The sequence below is a fragment of the Choloepus didactylus genome, chromosome 3 (genome assembly GCF_015220235.1).
Source record: "Choloepus didactylus isolate mChoDid1 chromosome 3, mChoDid1.pri, whole genome shotgun sequence".
Classification (NCBI taxonomy): domain Eukaryota; kingdom Metazoa; phylum Chordata; class Mammalia; order Pilosa; family Megalonychidae; genus Choloepus; species Choloepus didactylus.
Genome location: NC_051309.1, coordinates 156,604,995 through 156,624,325, shown reverse-complemented (window position 1 = coordinate 156,624,325; position 19,331 = coordinate 156,604,995). Strand labels below are relative to the sequence as shown.

Genomic DNA, 19,331 nt, shown 5'->3' with positions numbered 1-19,331 from the left:
AACAATATATGGTTTAAAAGAATAAATTACAGAAAAATACCTGAAAAAAACAATTAGAAATATTAACAGGCTCATAGGAAAAAACCCAAGTAAATGGTGTAAAAAATACAAGAAAACAAGGTCACCTGAAATGAAGAGAGCAAGTCCTGAGTCCAGCCTTGGATTCTTAGTGCAGGACAGAATTCACAGAATTCAAGCCTTTCTTGGGTTATCAGAGTAAATGGTAGAAGCTGGTTCTGACTCTCCACCACCATCCGACAACCTCCCTTCTATTCACTTTAGGAGAGAAGGGATCTACCAGCCAAACCGACTTGGTCTCTCAGTGCAATGAGAGGGTGTGGCAAACACTTCATATAATAACAATAATGACACCCAACACTTACAAAATGATATGAAGACTCTGTGGGGCTGGATACTAAGAGGCTGAAGTATTTCTGAAGAAACAAATGGAGGAGAAGGGAGAGAGCAGGGAAGAAGGAAAGAAGAAAGAAAGGGAGGGAAGGAGGGAGGGCAGGAAGGATGAAAAACAGCCAATGAATAGGATACCATAGCAGAGAAATGTTCTAACATGTAATACGGGTTCCTAATACGTGTTTATGGAAAAATGAACACTTCAACGCAGAGATGGTTAGAGTAAGGAAAGAAAATAAATGTATTTAACAAAGCTGATGATACCCATCATTTTCTAAGTAATTCCCCGAATTGTTCTGTCAACATCACTCTTCAAGGTATTTGAATGGAATCATTAAGTTCTTCTAGGGAAGTAACCTGTCAAAATAATAATAACAGCTTTCTAGAAGCAAAATAATTTCAGTTTGTAGTTGGAAATAAAATTCTTTACTTAGTGCATTCCTTTTATAGTTCATTCATTCCTCAAATAACCATTCCCACTTGGTCCACATCATGACCAATCTTATAAAAAAGTCTGTCTCTCTCTCTAACATAAACTTTAAAATCAAAATTTATGTTGAGATAGATTAGAATATATATTAAATGCAAAAATACGTACACAGAAAGAGAAAAGTTTGAAAAACAAGAACTTCTTTGGTCTAGTAGCACTACTTTGGTGTTCTTGTACAAATCAACTACAGCTCAACTAACCAAAAATTAGGGCAAGCCAGATATGTATTATAAAGACAATAGGAAAGAATATTTGAAATTAGAACTATTCCAGGAAATCTGGACTATACCTTAATAACATGCTTTCAGATAACCAGAACAACCAGAACTTCTGGTGAAGAGCTAATCTTCCTTCATCTTTAAACCATCCATAAAATCTTGATTCAGGAATGCACATTATTTTTTGAATCAATACCTACATAATACCTTCCTTGATCTAATCACTTATTTTGAATTTCTTGGCAACAGTTAGGTACTTTCTCACAGTCTAACTTTTCTAAAAATCCCCTTTCACTTTGTCATCCTCTAAATATGTTCTCTTTGGGGAACAATCTCAATCACTAACCCTTCCTCCCCTCCAAAAAATCTAAAAACATATCTTTTTAAGCATCACAGCATATTCCCCTTATCTCAAAGAAGATGGGGTAAAGTTATTTTCTGAGTTTTGATTCTTGCCTTCCTATTTCTTTCTTTAAAAGTATTCTTGCCATTGGATTTTCTTTGTTCTCCCTTCTTTTCTCTAGTCCCAAATCAGAATTTCTCCAGGTATAATCTAAAGACCACCTACATCAGAATCAACAGAAGTTCTAGTTTTCTGATCCCTAGCCTGGACTTACTAAACATACAGAAAGGTGGATAAGGCCCAGTAAACTTCATTTTTATCCAGGTGGTTGTTACGCACACTGATGAGAACCGCTTCCCCAAACCCTTGATTCTGCCCAAATCAAAGGACACCAGGACTCTACCAAGTTATAAGTACCTTCAGAGCATCTGAAGAGAGAGCGCAGTGGCAGTTTTCTTTTCACCTTCCTTTTAAAATACAGATGGAAGAGGCAAGGAATCTTGGAGAGTGGAACATGCACTGAATGTGAAACATCAGCAAAAATGTGGACTCGTCAGCCCTGCTCTGTGGCTACTGCCAATTACAGTAGCCAGACCTGCAAGAGGACTGATTACATGTAATTTATAAAAAGTAAACAAGCTGGGCGGCTTGCGAACAATGAATGGTGATATTCAAAGCCACGAGGTAATAAAAAGCATGAACAAATGACTCAGCAAACCCCCACCCCCACCACAGAAAACAATTGGTTGTAGTCTTGCTAGGATTAGTGAGGGCAAGATGAGTATTTTGTTAATGACTTAAACGACAGCAGATTGTTTGACAGACATTTTGCCTATCAAATAAACCTTTGTGAAAGGGTTACACTGAACCAGTATCTGATGTTCAAAATTCAGGCACCTCAAAACAGAAAAAAAATGTTAGATTCCAGTGCTACAACACAATCTTGCATCTGAATTATGGCTTTTAATGGAAACAAAGAGAAATAAAACTACATACATAAAAGATCTAAGAACCAAGCTTTATGAAGGATTCTTCTACACAAGGGTTTCTCGACCTCAGCACTATTGATATTTTGGGTCAGATAATTTTTTGTGATGGGGCTGGACTGTGCATCAAAAGATGTGTTTAGCGGCATCCCAGCCTCTATACTCTAGATGCCAGTAATACCCCGCGCTGCACATTGACAACCAAACATGTCTCCAGACTCGCCAACTGCCCCCTGGGGGACAAAATCACCCACCACCTCCGTTAAAAACCACTGCTCCTACACAGAGACACCAAGAAGAAATGTGCATATTAGGTAAACAGCTTGTAGAACATATTTCTGTCATCAAAAAAAACTCACGGTTTGCTGTTACATATACATATTAAATAAATATCTTTTAAGTATATCATCTGATTTTTCTGAAAATTTCTAAAAGTACAAAAAGTGCCATAAATGTTTCCATTACCAGGGACTAAAAAGCAAAATCTTAGTACCGTTTTAGCGAGCTATAACAGCCATTGCAAAAGTGCCACATAAAAAAGTAACTTTCCTAGTCCCAATCAGTAGATGTATCCTGTCAACTTTATCTCCAAAGTATTTCTTATGGCCATTTAACAGCTGACTTATCCATCAGGCATGGCAGACACAGTGCCTACGACCCATAATAATTTCAGGGGCCCCCAAAATGTTTAATTTTAATTTCTTTTAAAGATAGATAAAGTGTGATAATAGTAAATATAAAATAACAAACCCAGCTGAAAATATATTTGTCTTCATATCAACACAAAACATAAATTTTAATATTTTTTTATGAGGGAAAGGGTCCATGAAGGGCAAGAGTCTCAAAGGCTCACAAAAGTCACAATGTTGATGGGCCATCTAAAGGGGACATAATTAAACAAGCAAGTAAGATAAAGTGTAACAGTACTATACCACGGAACAACAGAGCATCACAGGAGGACAAAACAGATGTTCCTGGCCCACTGTGTCTGTGGTTGTAGGGGGAGTTCAGGATAGGCTCCCAGAGGGAAGAGAATAGAGAAGACAGTCTGATGGAGGCGGCAGAGGAGGGAGAACCAAGAATTCCTGGAGAAGAGAAGAGCACGTGCAGAGGCCCAGAGGGTGAGATCACAAGGCCAATTTGGGACCTAAATTGCAGTATCACTCAAGTGGAGAGTATGAGTGGAGCGCATGGCAGCCTACACTGCTAGAGAGATGCAGGCACCACATCACCAAAAATCTTGCAAGCCAAGGGAAGAGGTCTGCATATCCCTAAGAGCTAAGAGCACTGCAGGACAGCTTCAAACAGGGGAATGGATTTGCGTTTCGGGAAAGGTCCTTCTGGCTGCCTTGATGAGGACAATTCACAGAGCATCAAGATTCTGCAGGAAGATCAGCTGGCTATTTAGCAATCCGGAAGAAAGGCAAAGGTAGCTGTTTTCGTTTCCTAAACATGAAATGGGTTGGCTTTAAAAATGGGAATTTATTAGCTTACAGTTTAAGGACAGGAAAATGTCCAAATCAAGGCAGCATCAAGGCAATGCTTCCTTCTCAAAGATGGGCTGCCAGTGATCCCTGACTCCTCAGCCACATGGCAAGACACATGGCAGCATCTGCTGGTTCCTCTCTTCTCTTCCAGGTTTTGTTCATTTCAGCTTCTTGCTTCTGCAGCTTTCTTTCTCTATGTCTGAATTTCATTCTCTTATATAAGGACTCCAGTAAAAGGATTAAGAGTCATCCTGAATGAGGTGGGTCACATCCTCATCAAAAGGTCCTACTTACAATGAGTCCACACCCACAGGAATGGATTAAATTTGAGAACATGTTTTTCTGGGGTACACACAGCTTCAAACCACCATGGTAGCTTAAGCTACAGGGGACTGGTGAGTCAGGAGATATTTAGAAGGTAAATTTGATTTGGTCACATTGGGTGTGGAAAAAAAGAGACCAGTCAAAGAAAACCTGGCTTAAGCCAGTGAATGGAGGGATGGTGACATAATTCTGAGACAGGGAACAGTTAAGGGGATCAGGTTTAGGGAAAGGGTAATAAGACATGTTGTGGACATTCTGACTATGAGTTGCTGTGGGGTATCTAAGTAGTTAGACATAGGAAGTACGTATGTCTGGTGTGAGAAATGGGATGAAATAGTCTTCAAATCATCAGCATATAATGCAGGAGTATTTAACTGGACTGTAAATTTCATGAATGGGCTTTAAGGTCAGCAAACATACAGTTATAATACATGCGTATAAGTTTGTAAGAAAAACCAAAAGCCCAGAGCTTTTACAAAGTTTTCAAAGGCGTTCGGAGCTGCAAAACAGATGAATAACCACTAACAGAGATGGGAGAAGAGACCACCTAGGGCTAACCATAGAACTCTAACATTTAAGAAAACCAGAGCATGATGTCTGGGAAGTAACAGGAAAGAACATGTTTGAGAAGAGGGATTAGTCAGCTCCATCAGTATAGCTAAGGGCTCCATAAAAAAATAAGAACTGAAAAGTATCTGCCAGATTTAGCAACAAGGAGGTCTTTCAGAATATTAATGGGAGCTGTTTAGATAAGGGTGGTAGAAAAAGGAGCAAGGCTGTATTCCATTAAGTGGGTGGCAGGTAAGGAAGAAGGCGCAGTCAAGTTAAAAAGACCCATTTAAGACTGAAAGAACAGAAATCAGGTCTCAACCCTAACCCCATCTTTGAAAACCAAATCCATCTTTTAAGGTCCTGGTGAAATCTCCCCTGCCACCTTCACTAAGTCTTCGCAGAGCCCCTGAGTTTACCTCTCTCCTGAAATCTTCCAGAGCTGTGTGTTGTCTATCACTGCTCAGGGTATAATCTGCACTACTGACTGCATGATATGGTCCTTACTAGCCTACAAATTCCTGAAAGGTAGAGGCTGTGTCCTCTTCCTCTTCTTTTTAGTTCTTTACAGCACCTTGTTCACAGCAGGCATTCACTCAGTGACTAAAAGGATCTGACTGGAGAGGTGGAGATCCAAATTTCAGTTCTGGCCCTGCCAGAACAGCTGGTTAAGTTTATATGACCTTGGACAAATCAGTTAGTCTCCCTGAGGCTAATTTCAATTCCCTGTAAATTGAGGAGGTTGGACTCTTGACTAGTGGAGGAGATAGGTATAATCTGAAAGAAAATATTCAATATAGCTATTGTTTTTATAGTGCAAAAATTATATAAAGAAAGACTGGATTAAAAGCCAAAGGACACTCAAACAATACACAGGGGAGCAATGGATTAGAAAAGGTTAAGAAATATTGGATTTGATGATTTATATATAATTTCAGGTTCAAAAATCTACAATTATTTGTTCATGCTTCAAGAGATTGTGCAAGGTACATTTTAGACACAGAGAACAAATACCATCTTTGTCCTCTGGAAGTTAATATCTTATTATGCATACCAAAGAATGATGAACAAAACCACGATTTTCTTTGTAAACAAATTATGTGTACACATCTTCTACTGTGTATTCTGTATGTCACTGTGAAAATAATCTAGAAAACTACATTAGGCTTGCTTTTCCTGATTAGAGCATTAAACATTTATAAATTTGACCTTTGACAATTTAACTGCTTAAAGGAAGAGAAAGGAAAAAAAAGAACACTGTTCAACAGCACCAGTTTAATTTTGTACCCTATTCTTTGGAGAAAAATGACCTATACACTCAGCAAAGACTACTGACAACCCTTTGGTTTTTATGCAACTGCATCACTAGGAACAAATCACCTTCCCAAACATCTTGCATTCTTATAGTTCAGTATTTCCATTTACCTCTTCTCAACACTTCAAACATTTAAAGCTGGCACTTACAGAGAGAACCTGCAAAGTCCAATACTCCTACACAACTTTGGGTCAATTATAACTTAGCCAGAGGGTAGGGGGTTCAAATAATACTTCCCTAAATGAATGAGGTCATCATTCCTCATCAAACTCTGCACAACACCATTGGAATTCAAAATGCTGAAGGCAGTGTTTTACCAAGTATTTATCTTCCAAATGTTAAAGATTAAAGTGCTTTTCTCCCACTGATCAAGTGGTCATCCCTCAACCGGAAGTACTTTAATCTTACCTCCTTTGACTTTGGACAAGGCACTGATGGGAATGGGTTATGGATCGGAGCTGAGAAAGCACACCAGGCACTCAATTCTTTAATCAGGTAGTCATCTCAGGGAGGAGTTCTGAGAGTCAGAAAGTCACCTAACCACATTTCCCAATACAGTAGTTACTTAAAACTGCATTTCAGGAGACAAAAACAGTTCACATGCTGCGTGGAACACTATTATTCCTATTCTTCTTTCCCACATAACAGTGACATAAATTGACTCCCCCTTTTTTAGAGAAAAGGGGAAAGAATGTGCGTGAAGCTTTTAACACAAGCACTTTGGGATGTTGGTTACGCTTGTTTTACAGAGGAAGAAGTTGAAACAAATAGTCAAAGAGCAGGAGGGTAAGGTACTAAGAATGCTTTTCACTTTCTCCTACTACAGAAGTTACAAAGAAAATTATACAGCAACTGGCTAACTGATGCATTAAATACAACAATAAAAATGACAACAAAAGTAGACTGACTTCTCATTGTTCTCCTGATGCTACTGCCCTGCATTTTCATTTCATAAAAACAACCCTCTTAAACTATAGTCACCTGATTATTTAATGTTTGTTTATTTAATATTTAAAATATCTCCAGGCACTAATGATAAATATTCAATTCAATCAAGCAACATAAAAGAGTCAGTTACTAAGCCTTGGTACTCTCTTGGACATTTTTCCCCCTCTTCAGACCAGAGGATGGCTTCCACTCACTTTTCCCTTGAAATGTAAAACAGAATCTTGATGTTCTTTCCCCCATGTGTAATGTTTGTAAAGAAGAAGAGTATAGAACTATTTAAAAAAAAAAAAATTTAACTACATGATTCAAAGCAAAGGAAAATAAAAAAAGGAAAGGAAAAACAATGAAACAGGACAGCTAAAGCAAAGTTTAGTATTTTTCTTCCTTTAAAAAAAAAGAAACCCAAGATTCTTACATTGAAAAGAAACGTCTGGACTCAGTATATTATTTTTAATTCATGGAACAATGTAGCTATTGGTTTTTATCCTTTAGGACATTGTTTTCTGAACATATAACTCAGGAAATTACCTAGGCCATAGGTAAAAAAAAAAGCTTTACCATATGGAAGACTTGGGTAAATTTCGCATTCTTTCCAGTGTATAAAAATAAAAGGAGAACTCAGTTTAGAAATATGTTAAAAATTTCTGAAACAAATGCAAACAGATAAATGAACAATTAAATGGTGGGAAAAAAAGTTAAAGCAACTCACATTTCCCCAGAAGCTCTATTCCTCTGCAACTTAGATGTTCGTGTGCAGTATGCATATAGTGGCTCTGCTAAAAACAACCACATGGAAAATTTTTGTACCAGATAATACTGCAGGACAGGACTTGGCAGCTACAAGTTGTAATCAGAATGCTTCAAGAGCAATGTAACAGAGATAACAAGCAAACATGCACTACAGTGCACAGGCTTAACTATTTTTTATCAAGTAGGGCTGTGAGACAGTCAAAAGCTGTTAGGAGGCCCTACCATACTTGCATTCAGCGATGAGAATTCTTCTCTTCAGCTGGGGAGAATTTTGTTCCTATGAATAAATAAACTGCTTAAAATACAAAAGACTCTTTTTTTCCAGTTAATGCATTCTCGTATTATGTAAGATACCACATAGAAGCCTGGAATAGTCAAAAACTTCCAGTTCATAAAATAACTTTTCCCCAGCAATTCCACAAGCCTAAATTGCCATCTACAATTAATTGAGGCTCTTGCAATAATCCAGTTGGCAAATGAAGGGGCAACTTATTTAATAAATGTGGAAATCCACGGTACAATGAGCCACTTACCGTGTCCCCCCCCGCACCGAAGTAATATAAAGAAGAAAAGAATGCTAATTTTATGTATGCTTGGTAGCCTAGGAAAGGAGAATGAAAAGACTTGTGACTTGATAAGTTTTCTGTACTCAACTGAGGGACTGAGATAAAAGGAGTCACAGACATGCTGTGACTTCTATCCAAGTTCATATGGCAAATTCAGATGGAGCTCTAACCTAGTGGAAATTAGCCACCACATTAATGCAAGGAATGTGAAATGAGAGAAAATTCTCCATCAACAGTCAGAAGGAGTTTAATATGATCCAATAGCATTATTCTCTTTCCTCTTAAGACTAGCTGGCGCACACACACAGCTGGGCTAAGATGGCTTCCAAAGTCCAAAATAAGACACTAGCCTAAGGCAGCCTGGCCCTCCTGCTGGAACTCAGAAGCAAATGAATCAAAGGCTCTTTTATTCTTCCCCCCACCAGAACATGCTCCCTCTCTGTTATAAACTAAATGCTTGCCAAAATGAATTATTTAGTTCAAAACAGACATACAGAAATCTTAACGCACGTCCCTTAGAATTCTAATAAGTACAGGTAACCAAACAAGTTGTTTTGTTTGTTTGTTTGCTTCTGATTTGATATAGAAAATTTACTTGTGGTCAGGTTTCCATCAGGAGCACTAGGTCATGGCAGAAACAGAAACCTCTCAAACTAAAAGTTACAGCTGATGTCCAAACTCCATAATTGATACTGAGATGTTTTGAAGCAGTTCTTTTCACTAAGATGTCTAAACTCAATAGAAAGTCCTCGTTCTTCCTCTAAAACCAGTCTGCCTTTACGCTTTTGCTATTTCTGCCAGCAGTGCCTCAATTCTTCCTAGAACAGAGCTTGAAATTTATTCATGAAGTCTCACCTGTCAGCCACCTTCCCACCTCCCTCTCACATGCACTCCAAAGCACTTACTGTCCGCATCATTTGTTTGGCAATTAATCATACATGGCCTTGTAAAATGGTTTCAAGTTCATGTGTTTACAGCCAGTCTTCACAATTAGATCAGAGGCTCTGCAAGGGTTGGGAGTGGGCCTTTCCATTGTATCCCATGCACAACACATTTTAAAAACTCAAAAATACCTGTTTATACATGCAGTCAACAGATATTTGTTGAACTTCTACTCAGAGCCAGGCACTGCCCTGGAGACACAGCACCCAGCATAGTGAACAAGGGCAACCAAAGATCCTGTGCTCAGGGAGCTTGCATTCTTTTAAGAGAAACTCAGGAAGGGTCCCAAAAAATTAAGTTTTGGCAGTTAGCAATACATTCACTAACCTATTTAAGATGAACAATAAACTAAGATTTATTTCCCCCAAAGGAGGCCTATTGAGAAGCCTCCCACCGGCCTCATTCTACTCAAGGAAATGTCTGAGAAAAGGAATGTTAAACTGCAAGATAATTTAAGATCTAGACCTTTTACCTCCCCTCCCCCATTTTACCAATAAGGAAATTGAAGATCAGAATCATTAAATAATCATCTGGGTCCTTGGGAAGACTGTCGCTGCAAAGGAGAGGCTAGGCCTCCCTATAATTGTGCCTAAGAGCCTCCTCCCGAATGCCTCTTTGTTGCTCAGATGTGGCCCTCTCTCTCTGGCTAAGCCAACTTGAAAGGTGAAATCACTGCCCTCCCCCCTACGTGGGATCTGACACCCAGGGGAGTGAATCTCCCTGGCAACGTGGAATATGACTCCCGGGGAGGAATGTAGACCCGGCATCGTGGGATGGAGAACATCTTCTTGACCAAAAGGGGGATGTGAAAGGAAATGAAATAAGTTTCAGTGGCAGAGAGATTCCAAAAGGAGCCGAGAGGTCACTCTGGTGGGCACTCTTACACACAATATAGACACCCCTTTTTGGGTTCCAATGAATTGGGGTAGCTGGTGGTGGATAGCTGAAACTATCAAACTACAACCCAGAACCCATGAATCTTGAAGACAATTGTATAAAAATGTGGCTTATGAGGGGGGACAGTGGGATTGGGGGGGCCATAGGGATCACACTCCCGTTTGTCTAGTTTGTGGATGGATGAGTGGAAAGGTGGGGGAAGGAAACAAACAAACAAACAGACAAGGGCACCCAGTGTTCTTTTTTACTTTTGTTGCTCCTTTTCACTTTAATTATTATTCTGGTTATTTTTGTGTATGTGGTAATGAGGGTGTTGGGGATTGATTTTGGTAATGAATGTACAACTACGTAATGGTACTGTGAACAATCAAATGTATGATTTGTTTTGTATGACTGCGTGGCATGTGAATATACCTCAATAAAATGAATAATTAAAAAAAAATTAAACAATCATCATCCGGGTAGTGGCAAAGCCATGACGTTAAGTCACGGGGTTCGATGGCAGCACAACATCCCACTAAAAGCATCAATGGTTGCATCAAATTACCTTTAAAAAACAAAACAAAACCATTTTCAAAAGTAAAGTAGAACTCCACCTATTAGATGTCTCTTCTGTCTGTGTTAATCTGTAAGAAAATTGAAAGTGCTGGCACTTAATGTACGTTTTGAATCTATCACCTATTAAACTTCCTCAAACCACAAATTATCAAGACCTTCTCTACATACTTCTGTGTTGACTCCAAAATATGGACCATGACTTAATCTCAAAAAATGCTTTATCATTTTATTAAGCAAATTTTATTATGGCAGACCACACTGAAATAATCAATTCAACTGTCAATTAGATTATCCAAATACAACTTCTGCCATTTATTGCATTTTGTTCCAAGATGATCTTTAAAAAAAAAAAAAAAAACGTAAGCAGCAGAACTACTGCTCTTCAAATGGACACACCTTCCTAATGGTAACTTGTGAATCCCAAAAGACAATGATCAAATTTAGAGTTCTTGCAAATTTTGCATTTACCATTAAACCCAAGCACAACAAAAGAATTAACTATCATTAACGATTGTAAAAGCTTAATGTAATTGCTAGTTGATGATCTTTCTTAATAGAAACAATATTCTTGTCACACTTGAAGAGGTAAAAAGAAAACATCAGGAATCTGAACTGAATGTTTACTAACATGATGACTACCAGAAAAAATTTCCTTCAACAACAACATAATTACACTCCTTCGTCACTATAAGCAAAAATTTCAGAATGTGTTGACTTGTTGGTCATCACTAAAAAGGGGGAAGGGGGCCAGAAAGAGCTTCCGGACATTACTGTTCTCTTCGGGGGACGCTATTGAGCAGGGGACTTAGGAAATGCATAACAGTCCCCAGCAGTTCTTGAACTAAGGAGATGCCAACAACTGTCAAAGTCCCACAGGTCAAATGTTTTCTGACAGAATCGTAATGCTCAACGCCCTTAAGTCTCATTTAGCAATTATAGTCTCATGCATTCAAGATATCTTTTCACAGCAAATACATTCATTAAAAACCATTATCAAGCAACATTTTGCCTATTTGGGTGGCCAACAATGTTTCCTTTCATCCAGAAAATAAAACAGGTATAAGAAATGCATCTATACACATCCATATTTTTGATGATCAAAAGCTGCTTTAGCAAAAGCAATCTAAGTTGGATACCAAAGTCAAAAGATCAACCAATAATCTGGGAATGTCAAAATCTTCTGGGCAATAAATTTGACAGCTAAAATACAAGACAAGCCTCATCTAACATATAACACTCCACCTTAATCTTCTTACCCACCTCAACTCAGACAGCTGCCCTGCCCACTGTCTTCCCGGACCATCTCCATGCACTCCACTAGTGTGTAAAGCAAACACTAGAGCTCTGCTGGGCAAGAAAAACCTATCTCCTTCCAGCTGTTAGACCTGTTCTTTCGTCTGTTGGGCACATAATTATGAGCCCACTGTGTCCCTAAAGTTTTCCCATGGTTCCAATCTATCTTGAGCTTGTTCCTCAAAACAGCTAAAAATATCCACTCCACTCAACATGGGCACAGAATCACAAATGACTTTGCACCATTGGCTCAATTTTTTTCACATATACTTGGTTCATCTTCCCAAAGACTCAGAAAGCTACTTGAAGGCAAAGACCCCATCTTATGCTTCTCTGCACTCCACATTTTGTCCACATAACACCTCTTCCTTGCATTCTCAACTAATATTGATAGATTCACAGGAAGTTATAATCGGAAAGGACCTTTACAGATGATCTAGTCTGAGTTTCACATCTGAAACAAACCAGATGAGAGCCATCAATCTTTATAGCCCAGTGAATCAGGCAGACCTCGGTTCAAATCCTATCTCTAGCCTGTTCTGCTTGTATAGACTGTTTTCTCATCTGTAAAACAGAAATAATACCTACCACATTAAACTGTTGTAAGGATCAAATGAGATGAGATAACATATATTTTATTTGGACTTTCCAACTTTTGTTCTTGTTAAAAAAAAAAATTGGGGTTGATTTTCTTCCTGGTTTAAAGTACATAAATTCAAGTCCAAGAGGCAGGGCTTTTTGTTTTGCCTATCATATTTTCTAAGCTTACAGTACAGTGCTTGATATCCTTTGAGACAGCCATAAACTAAGCATGTGGAAGAATGCATTAAACTTCTGTTATCAGTACACAGTTCAGCAAATGTATTATTCTATACTTCCCCATCAATGTAGCCAACCAGTTCTCTGTCTTTCCTAAACTGTGCCTTCTCAAAACAAATATATCTCTCTGTATTCTTACCTCATACCCTTCCTCCAGCCCCCCTTCTCCCTTTCAACTAAGAGTTGGAAAAAACCATGGCCTCTCTCCAATTTTTGGAATAATGTTAGCATCTTTACTGAATATCCAGGCAAAACTGTTTGTGATAGGTGGAAGGAGAGGATTTAGAAAGATCAAAATCTCTGTAGACAAAAAACAAAACAAAACAAAACCCCAGAATTTTGGCATCAAATGAGAATTGCTTGTCTATAACAAATTCTGGCAGAAAATAAACCAGAAACTCATTGGTAAGCTGTCAGTGAAATTAAATATTGCACTTCACTCTGTTCCAGGCAAGCAAACAGTGACTAATAGGATTAACTTCAACTCTAGGTTGTATCTATCTTCTCCAACAAGAAACAGGTTCCACTGGCACAAGTGTCAGCCCCAGGTAGAAAATTCGTATTTGAGGGAACATAAATTTTGCTTTTGAAAACATTACTAGAAAAACATCTCTCCATAAGCCTGGAAAAAAGTGTCATTTTTTTCCTTTGCTGGAGGCAGTGACAAAAGAACTCAGACACTGAAGAGACACCGATTTCCACTAATATTGTTTCTTTCAAGGAATAGTTTTCTTAACTGCTACAACAGTTCATATACAGCATCTTGTATCAATTACAAAAATACCACTTAAGCCACTCTGGTGCCGCAACACACAGAAATCCCTTCTGGCCTCAGCTGTCCCCTCCTGCAAGGCTTGACAGCGCGTCCAAGGCGCCCAAACACCAACCACCAGGCTTCCCCCAGCGCCCTCCTCTCGCAGCAAAACGCCAAGGCTCTCGAGCCAAACTCCAATGTCCCTGGATTCAAAACCGCGAAAATGTGAACCCTGCTAAGCGAACGGTAGGGCGCAGTAAGAACTTCTCCTTTTCTTTTGCGGGGATTTGAGATGACTGTCTCTAATACCAATTTCTTAACTCCACAGCAACCCCCCCCCCCCCACGCCACCCACCGAGAAGGGTTGGCGGTCCCTGGGGAGTTCTAAAACCTCATCGGTTTTCTTAGTGCTGGAAATTCAGTTACACACTAGCTCCATAATAATGATGCAGATATAAAGAAAGAAGAATGCGTCTCTCCCCTCCCCTCCCCACCCCGCCCCACTCTAGCCATAGGGAATAATAAAATCATGCAGCGGGCGTTTATCTGGAGATCCTGGGCCCTTCTATGGGACGATAAGCCCAAAATGCAGCCGTCTGGAATCTGGACAGAGAAAGTTGCCCAGCGAAGTGTAACTCGGGGCTTGAGTGTAAGGCACTAGATCCCGAATTCGATCGGAGTAAGGGGCAGAGGGGGAAAGATATCGGGATTAAGTTGAAGAGCCAGCCTCGCGAGCGGCCAGCTGCAGCCGCCCGCCAACGGGCCGGGCAGGAGTGTCGGCGCGAAGGCCCGCGGAGCGGCGCCCCAACCTCTACTCACATAACGCTTCAACTTTTTCTCCGGGGGGGATTTGCGGAGCCATCCCGAGCAGACCACTTCGCCGCCGCTCATGGTGCGAGCCTCTCCGGGACCTGGCGGGGCAGCAGAGGGGCGGTCGGGCGCGCTCCCGACACAGCCGACGCCTGCGGGCGCGCAGCTGCGAAGACTTCGCTCTCCTGGCTGCACTCCCCTAGAGGACCGAGCGGGCTGGCGAAGCGGAGCGCGCTGGGTTCTCTCTTGCCGGCTTCCCGCGTCCGAGCCTTCCCAACTCAGGTCCACGTACGTGAGCAGAAACTGGCTGCACCGCCTCTATCGACAGCTCCAGGCAGGGGCCGCAGGGTTTGGACCCTTTCAGGCGCTCGGCCCCAGCCTCCCTTCAGTGTGTCCGCCTCGCCGCCAGGCGCGCCGTCCCGCCGGCTGCCTCAACAGCGTTCCGGCTCAGCCGGGCCGGCGTCTTCGCGGGACTCTGCCCTGACCGGGAGCCGGAGCCTCGGTCCCTTGAGCTCCGCCCCTACAGACGAACCTCCCCAGAGCGCTTTCCGAAACAGACACATACGCAAACATACACACACAATGCCCCCGCGCGGCGCCTTCTCCAGTCGCCCTCTCTCGGTTTCGGTGCGCCCAGCGGGATCCCCTCCTTCCCCCTCCTCGGGGGAGGGTGGGTCACTTCGCGGCGCTTGGGAAGCGGCGGGGGGGCGGTGGGGGGGGTGGGACCGAGCCACTAGGTTCCCGCGGGTAGGGGGCGCAAGCTGGGCAGGTCTGGGACCACGGGAGGAGCCGCTGAGTCGGCGGCGAATAGCCAGGCGTTGGACGCTCGGGAGAGTGCAGGTCTTGCCGGAGGGCGGGTCCACTCTCGCCGCCGCCGAAGAAGGCGGGGAACGGCGGAGGAATGAGGCGCTCGGCTGCTAGGCTTCGGGGAAGGATTGCACTGTCCCGTCCCTTCGCGCTCCTCCCCCGCCGCCTCCCCCACCCCGGGACGCGCGACAGGTTTTGAGCGGCCCGGCCCCCGACCCCGATCCCTCCCTGTCCCGGCCTCCACGCTCCTTCTTCCTCCCTTTCCTCCTCCCCTTCCCACGTTCGGGCGGGCTCCGGTTTCTGCCAGGCTTTCTCTGAAACGCTGCCTGAGCGCTTCCAGCCAAAACTAGAGCTGGGAGAGGAAAAGAGGGAGGGAGCGGGAGTCCGAGAGGCACCCTGGGATCTATATTTCGGGAAGCTGGAGAGGGGGTCCTCGGCCGCCCGGCGGTGGTGGCGACCGGAACCCGCAGCGTACTCCTTGCAGGGGCTGGCGGTGGAGGTCTCAACACGAAGTATCCAGGAACGTTCGAATGCTAAATCCAGGGTTTGCCATCTTTGGTTCAGTCCGGGTGTCACTTCGGAGTTTGTACTGTGCTTTAAACCAGGAGTTTTGGGGGTTTTCTTTACTTGACAGCCTGCAAAGCAAAGCGGCCGGAAGGAAGACCGTGGCGCTGTGAGAAGACCTGCGACCCCGCGGATCTCCTCCGCGAGAGACGCAAGTGCCAGGACACGAGGGCGCGGGGAAGCGTGCCATGGCTACCAGCTTGGGGAGGAGGACTGAGTGGGACCTACTGAGGCTACGGTGTGATGACCCGCAGAGCAGCACTGAGAGTGTAGTGGATGCTCTTAGTGGGGCCAAAGGATTTGATTAGGTCTATCTCTGGGACATTTTGCAATCTAACACTGGTCAGTTTGTTGTCAGTTTCTTAAACTTTACGAAAAATCTGCCCTTGGGATGTTGAGCTAGAAAAAAAGGAGAGTTACTGGATGTCCTAATTCTACTGGCCTACTTGTGTGTGTTTACAATTATCATACCTGGTACTGATTTTAACATGATCTTGTAAAAGAAATATATTTTCCAATTTATTTATAAAAAACAAAGTCCTGAAAACATTTTAGAACATTCTATAAATAATCAGGTAAAGGTGCTAAAATATAAGGAAATAACATTTCTGGAAAAAATAACTTGAGGTGTTTTCTTAATAAAGCAAAATTCATATTTAGGAGTTTCTGGGTTTCAAAATGTTTGCACAATTGTGGTGAGAAACTAATTAGGGGCTAAATAACTGAACAATAGGTTTACTGACCTAAAATAGATCCTCAACACTGCCCTTGCTGCCTCGTTTTCTGGGGCCTGAAGCTTATTGGTTTAGAAGTTCTTTTAAAGGAAAAGGGTGGGTGGGGTGGTGACAACACAGGTCCTGGCACTCATGGAGGTGGCATTCCCATAATAGTAAACAAATAAAAGGTCAACATAAGTACAGATTGAGATAAATGGTGTACAGTGAAGATAATAAAACCATAGGGTGGAAGAATAATGGGTGGAGCTAGGTCATATAGGGTGAGGAGAGAGTCTTTCTTGAGATATTTAGCTAGAAACTTGAAACATGTACGGGAAGACAAGAAAAACAGACTTGTTTTGTGGAAGGATAAAGTGGATAACCATAAGGAGGACTGGAAAGGGAAAGAATAAGCAAGGGAGTTACTTTATGGAGGTCTCAAACATCTGGAATGTGACCCTAGTAACCAGACTTCTGCTAGTCCTATGTGACTACTCCAAAAAAAGAGTTCTCCCAAAGCTCTAGGACATAAGTCAGCAGGGAGGCTGCTGAATTGTGCAAGCTCTAGACCCCTAAATTGGGTCACTGGCAAGTGATACCACCATTACACAATCATGAATGGCTTCATCATTCAGTAACTCACCATTAGGTTAATATCTCCATTACTGTATCCATGTCAGAAAATACCAAGAAAATAGAACTAATTTACAGTTATGCGAAAAGGAAGCTGATATTCTAGTGCCATCTTCAGCTTATATAAAGAGCATTGTTAATAGAAAAAAAAAAAATAGAAGAAATCTGGTTCTGTTGGGTTCCTTCATCTTTGGGCAGTTAATTGGAGTATGACAAAGGCTTAGCTTCTTCCAGATCTGAATTCATTGCTCAGGTCACAGTACTCATGACCTTGCACAAATTATACAATATCTCTGAGGTTCAGTTTCCTGCTATGTGAAATGGGAACGATAATACTTTCTTTGCAAATTTTTATAAAAATTAGCAATGATGGAATTTTAAATGCCTGGAATGCACTAGATGTTGCAGAGGTTTTTTATTTATTTATTTTTTTCCTCACATTTTAGGGCTTTTAAAAACACGAGTGGGTGTACTTTTCATGGTAGCTGATAAACCAAAACAATTCTTGTTGGGTACATAAGCACAGATCCTGCCACAAGTCCTGCAAATGAAAATAAATCATTTAATTTATTTTCCTCTTCTCCCATAAGTAGTGAGTCAAAGCATTTATGATTAGCATTGTGTTCTAGTTTGCTAATGCTGCTGGAATGCAAAACACCAGAAATGGATTGGCTTTTATAAAAGGGGGTTTATTTGGTTACACAGTTATTGTCTTAAGGCATAAAGTGTCCAAGTAACCCATCAGCAATTGGGTCCCTTCACTGGAGTATGGCCAATGGTGTCGGAAAACCTCTGTCAGCTGGGAAGGCACGTGGCTGGCGTCTGCTCCAAAGTTCTGGTTTCAAAATGGCTTTCTCCCAGGACGTTCCTCTCTAGGCTGCAGTTCTTCAAAAATGTCACTCTTAGTTGCTCTTGGGGTGTTTGTCCTCTCTTAGCTTCTCCAGAGCAAGAATCTGCTTTCAACAGCCATCTTCAAACTGTTTCTCAACTGCAGCTACTCTCTCAGCTTCTGCGCATTCTTCAAAGTGTCTCTCTTGGCTGTAGGTCCTCTTCAAAATGTGACTCACAGCTACACTGAGTTCCTTCTGTTATGTCAGCTCATTTATATGAGTCCACTGATCAACTTAGACCCACCCGGAATGGGCAGAGCAACACCTCCATGGAAATTATCCAATCAGAGTCATCACCCACAGCTGGGTGGGGCGCATTCCAAAGAAACACTCAAAGAATTACAGTCTAATCAACACTGATAACGTCTGCCCACACAAGATTACATCAAAGATAATGGCATTTGGGGGACACAATATATTCAAACTGGCACACATTGGTAAGGCTAGTTTGCCATTAAGTAATAACTCTTGGATTTAGCACTCCACTCCTGTTATAAAGGCCTTTTTAAATGGAAAATTGTAATATATCTTCTACTATTTAGCTTTTGGATATCCCAATATTTTTTTTTTCTTTATTTCAAATAAGTTATTCAATTATCTAATTTCTATATAAGGAATACTTAAGTATTTTTCCCTATTTCCTACTGTATTGTTTTAGATTTATATTTCAGGAGATCAAATAAGTGTTGAAGATAGGTTAAAGATAGATGTGTCTCCATGTGTGTATTTTAGAAAAGATATTTGCATTGTTAAATTATATGCCATTTTTAGGTTATCTGTTAAATCACATTTTTTATCTTTATACAGTAAAAGATTTGCTGGGAAAAGCTGCTAAACATAAGTATTTTAAATTTCATTCATAAAATAAATATTTATGGAATTCCTTGTATGTGCAAGTCCCTGAGGATTGGGGATCCAATAGAGGAGAAAACCAGACCTATTTTGCTGACATCCCCTTTGCCTGATTTTCATTTTATTCTATTGAGGGCGGGTATTGTTAATTCCTCCTCACCCTTCAGATCTCGGTCACCCATCTCTCCCATAGGAAACCTTTTTCTCGTACCCTCAAACCTTTTCCTATTCTGCTTTCCCTATGCTATGCACCTTTCTTTCAGAATATGTATCATAGTTGTCATTTTATGTCTGTTTGTGAGATTATTTTACTGAGAGGAGATGGAGCAGAAATATAAGAGATAAGGGCTAAAAATTATCCTAATTTATTGGCCACTGTAAACACACAGATCCAAGACACAACTTTGGT

General features: G+C 41.3%; 1 protein-coding gene across 4 annotated transcripts in view; it reads right to left on the bottom strand.

Annotated features, from left to right (window-relative positions):
* Positions 1-15,129, bottom strand: part of GAB1 (GRB2 associated binding protein 1) — a 147,250-nt gene extending 132,121 nt beyond the window's left edge. For 2 of the 4 annotated variants that reach the window (XM_037830725.1, XM_037830727.1), the window contains exon 1: positions 126-269. In XM_037830725.1, coding sequence (XP_037686653.1) covers positions 126-254 — 129 coding nt within the window. In that variant the 5' untranslated portion in view covers positions 255-269. Of the gene's footprint in view, positions 1-125; positions 270-14,469 lie in introns of those variants that run through there. The other 2 variants (XM_037830726.1, XM_037830728.1) reach the window with 2 other exon arrangements.
* Positions 15,130-19,331: the final 4,202 nt, after the last annotated feature.